The 4,361-nt window shown below is 42.4% G+C and overlaps 1 protein-coding gene across 1 annotated transcript in view; it reads right to left on the bottom strand.

Annotated features, from left to right (window-relative positions):
- DLGAP5 (discs, large (Drosophila) homolog-associated protein 5) overlaps positions 1 to 2,413 on the bottom strand; it is a 17,269-nt gene extending 14,856 nt beyond the window's left edge. The window contains exons 1-4 of the mRNA XM_010131223.1: positions 2,176 to 2,413; positions 926 to 1,134; positions 426 to 518; positions 176 to 260 (exon numbers count right to left, since the gene is read on the bottom strand). Coding sequence (XP_010129525.1) covers positions 176 to 260; positions 426 to 518; positions 926 to 1,134; positions 2,176 to 2,413 — 625 coding nt within the window. The remainder of the gene's footprint in view (positions 1 to 175; positions 261 to 425; positions 519 to 925; positions 1,135 to 2,175) is intronic.
- Positions 2,414 to 4,361: the final 1,948 nt, after the last annotated feature.

Below are 4,361 nucleotides of genomic sequence, written 5' to 3'. Positions count from 1 at the left end.
GGAATGGCCATCCTGAAAACTCCTCCTTGTTTCCTACACCCAAAAATGGACTGTGGGTCTCTCCCAAAGACATTCCTTGCCTCTCCCCATAGTGTCACAACTACTGACTCAGGAAAAAGCACCAAACAGCAGCATTCTTCCGGATTCAGGTGCAGGGATCACACTACTTTCATACCTTTCTCCTTTGCAGCTGCTTTGTCTGTACTCATCTGCTTACATCCTGCTTGTGTGGAGCGTGTGCTATGCCCGTTGGCACTGATCTACAAGAGAAGATCATTTGGGGTGAAGTATCAGATTTCCAGAAATTAAGCAGCCGAATTCCTTTCCTCATCTTTCTATCCCAGGCTCCAGTGTAACAAATGCTCAAGTAATTTGGCACAAATCACAGCCTTTTCTCTCTGCAGAAGTTTATATAAAAAACCAACCGTAGAGTGCTTAGGTGCAGCTGGTATCACTGTATTTTCTTCTTGGTTCTTGGCCTTGGATCGAGTAACCCTCCCAGAGAAAGCAGGAGTTGCCTGGAAACATCCCCAGGGAAACAGGAGTTAATTTCTTTCCCCCATGAAGAGTTACTCCTTCCCCCATGCTCGTGCAAAACAGGTCAAGTGTGTCATTTGAAAAACTCTCAGTCAAGTGGACTAAATCAGCACAAGTTACCAGCTCTAAAATAACTTCACTCTTTCATTTGGGGATGAATCACTCTGGTTTTTGATCAGGGAACACAGTCACAAATACAAAAATCAACATATCACCACCAATATTTCCAGCTTTGCTTTAAAAAGTGAGCCAAGTTACTCCCTTTTTGTTCCTTATTATAAAATAAATGTTTATACGGTGTTTACAAAATAAACTGTTTATTTATACACACATAATTTTGTATACAAATAGGACTTTTACTATAGATATTTACTATTACTCTTATTACCTTCTCTCTTGGCTTCACTATCACTGGAACTTCAGGTACAACTGCAAGAAACCCAGGTGCAGTCGGTCTGTATAACCCAACCTTAAACACGCCCTTCTTTGCCTTCTCTCTCTGCTCTCTCAGTTTCCGCAATTCCTTTTCTTCTTTATAGCGCTGGAGCATCTCCTTGCGCTCATTTATCCTCTTGGTGGCTGCATCTGTGGATGGTTCTGAAGCAAAGATAGAAGACAGGCATTGTTACAAAACCCTGAAGACATTTTTAAGCCAACAATGAGCAAGCCAGAAAATGTCAACAGGAACTTTTCCAAGCTGGAAGAGGCACATACTAAGTCAAAGAGCAGAAGATTTGCTGGAATCTACATCTAAAGCTGACCTAAACTTCAGCTTTCGATACTAAAGTCTGTCTCAGGCTGAGAATGAGGCAGAAGTGATATGAAAGAATAAAACCTTAAGATGAAGCCAAACTTGAATTGCATGTTTATCTGAAAAATTAAAAGTTAAAATTTTTGTGGCAAAGTCAAAATTAAAAAGTTAAAATTCATTGAAGATAAAGATCTATATTTCTTAAATTTCACATGACATGTTTATATCAGGATTCCACTTCCTCCACTGATCCTCTGCTATCAAAACACCAAAAGCAAAAACATTTCTGAAGAAATCTGTGAACATTTTTAAAGATTAACTTAATTTCTTAGACTCAAGTATCCAGGAGAGCCAGGGAGACAGAATTCAGTACACTGCAGGCCTGTTTTCTGGGAGGGAAGATAAGTTGTCAAAACCTAACAATGTTAAAAATAAGATTATACTACGCAGTTACGCATTTATAATTACATATACTCAATTATAACATACAATTACCCATTTCAAGCATACTTTAAGCCCATGACAGGCACCAGTTAGACATTAAATGAGATTTTAGACCAGTGCTTTTCACTTCTTGAACGACAAAGCAATCATTAAGAGACTTCCCACTGAATATTAATAGCAAAATCCACTTTTCCTTTAGCTGCCGCAGACAAGTCAGAGCAAAGCCTCGTTCATACCACCAGAGCAGTGAGGAGGATAAAGCTGCATTAAGCCTTTATTCTCTTAGCAGTTAGAACTGGTAGTCACTGGTTTTTCAATCTGAAAAGCTTTTCCTCATATTAAAACGTTGACCCCAATTAGGTTCCCCAATTAGACAGCGCTACTAAATCTACTTGAAGACATTTTTAACAATTCAAAATGCTTTATAACAGGTCTTTACTCACTCTGTTTCACACCGCTCTCTTGAGAGCGCAGTCTGCTCGTCTCATTGAGCTGAGAACTTCTCCTCTCTTTCGAGGGCTGAACGTTGACATCTGCCAGCCCAAACTGCCTGCCCTTATCAAACAACTTGTGCCTGTTCTCCTTCTGAAGCACTGATTTCCGGCGCGCAACTTTTGTTCGGAGGGTTTCTGTACTCAAATCCTTTTTGTATCGACTGGCAAACTGGGAGGGAGCAGCCATCCTGACGACCCTAGGAAAAAAAATCAGAACTGTTCGCACAAAAGCTGTCAGGTTTTGTTTTGCCCTTTTCACTAGAGTTTGCACGTTCCGGAGAAACACGTAGGTTCTTCGGTTCTGTGTGCGCCAGAGAAAACACAAACAACAATTTTGGTAATGACTCTTCATCATTTCTCTTTATTTTATGCATTTGAGGGACTAGTTTAAGCAGTCAACAAATCTGACACAGACCAAGTAGGGGACGTGGCGGCGCTGTCAGGGACTGGCCCAATGGCCTGTTTCCACCACAGATGTTTTTCATGTGAAGGAGACAAGCAAGCAAATGACAAGGCTGTAGGACAATACTTGGAAGCGACGTTGCCACTGAGCATTTAGATTACACCCTATCTGATGGCGGAGCATTTTTGTCACGCACCAGAGCACTTGGCACTGTCTCCCAACCACGTTTCCAGGATGTGACCGCAATACAATAGCATTTATTTCAAGCTGGGTTTCTCCTGACTTTAACCCGAGGAAATCTTAATGCGAATGTCAGTTGGGCTGCACATGCCATGCTCCGATCCCCTGCGGCCTGCTGAAGCTTGTCTTGTCAAGGGTTGTCGTGCTTTCTTCCTGGAGAGAGGTCAGGAAGAGTTCTTGCAACCAACCTTACTCTGTCTGCCACCTCAACCAGCATCTCTTCGAAATCTCATCTTCCATTACTTACCGAAAACAGCTTTGCAGCCAGGAGGGCGAAACAGCTAAACTAAAGAGCCAACAGTTTTCCATTTACTGGTAAATTGGTCATTTACTGAGGTTCTTAATTGCCACCAAGCTTTAATTACGCTAAAGGAATCATGAGTGAACCAGGCTGAACAGATGAGCCCTGGCTGTGGTTGTACAGGGTTGCTTAGTCAATCCCCTCCCATTCCATTTGCTACCAAAAGCCACCAGCAGCCTAACAGAAAAATCCAATCATCAGAAGAAAAAAGAGTACCAAAATAAACAGAAGGAGTGGAGAAACAAACAACTTACTCTTAAACTGTATATAGGTATGGGAAAAAGCAAGCAAGGAGAGAGCCTGAGCTAGTGTAAGAAGAAATACAAAGTCTGTTCAAATCAGAGACTGGATCTCTTCCACCTAGACCTGGAAGACCTGGTGCACGTCAGTGCCACCTGATCTGTGCATCTCTGACACTCCAGCTCTCCCAAATTGATTAAAGACACCCGTTAATAACGACTGCAAATGATCACACTAGCTCTGCTGTAGCTCACAGGTCCTATTTGCCTCACGTCATATTTAAGTGATTGAGGCAGGTTAATTCACGAGCATCTCCAACAGTCATCTTTGGGCTGGTCTTGTCAGTAATTCCCACGGCATTACAGAAAGCCATGAAGGAAACAGCTGGGGGGAAGACAGCTTCCACCTCCTAGAAGAAGCAGGCTTCTAGGGCCCAGTGGACAAAAATCACTCCTAAAAGCAGCAGCTACATCCACCTCTACATCCACCCTTTGTGGACTTCCAGGACAAATTCCCTGAATTTAACATAAATGCGTTCTTTAAGTACAACAGTCCTTTCAAAGGACCTTGGTGGAAGGCAACATGATCTGTACCCACACAATACATGCTGATACCTATCAGGCAAGCTTACAGAAAGCTGAATTTGCCTTAAACACCGATAAACACTTCATGCATTTAAAGGATTTTGACGCTCTGCCTTTTGCACTGAACAATATTTCCTAGCTGATGCAGTGTAAGCCCGCTTGAGTCCTTCTCCCGTGACTAAGCCTCAAAAGCAAGTGATCTACAACTCCGGGAGCAAGCCTGCAGAATTAATATGAGACTTGGCTCTTTAGGACAAAACCACCTGTCTCCTTTTCTTTGCCGTTTCTGAGAGGTACCTTGCCCAAACAGGAGTTTAAGAGATTAACTGGAATTCAAACTGGTATAAACTCAAGTACAGACCAGCAG

Source organism: Buceros rhinoceros, unplaced genomic scaffold (assembly GCF_000710305.1).
Source record: "Buceros rhinoceros silvestris isolate BGI_N320 unplaced genomic scaffold, ASM71030v1 scaffold25802, whole genome shotgun sequence".
In the NCBI taxonomy this organism is placed as follows: Eukaryota; Metazoa; Chordata; class Aves; order Bucerotiformes; family Bucerotidae; genus Buceros; species Buceros rhinoceros.
This window is presented reverse-complemented; position numbering and strand designations above follow the sequence as displayed.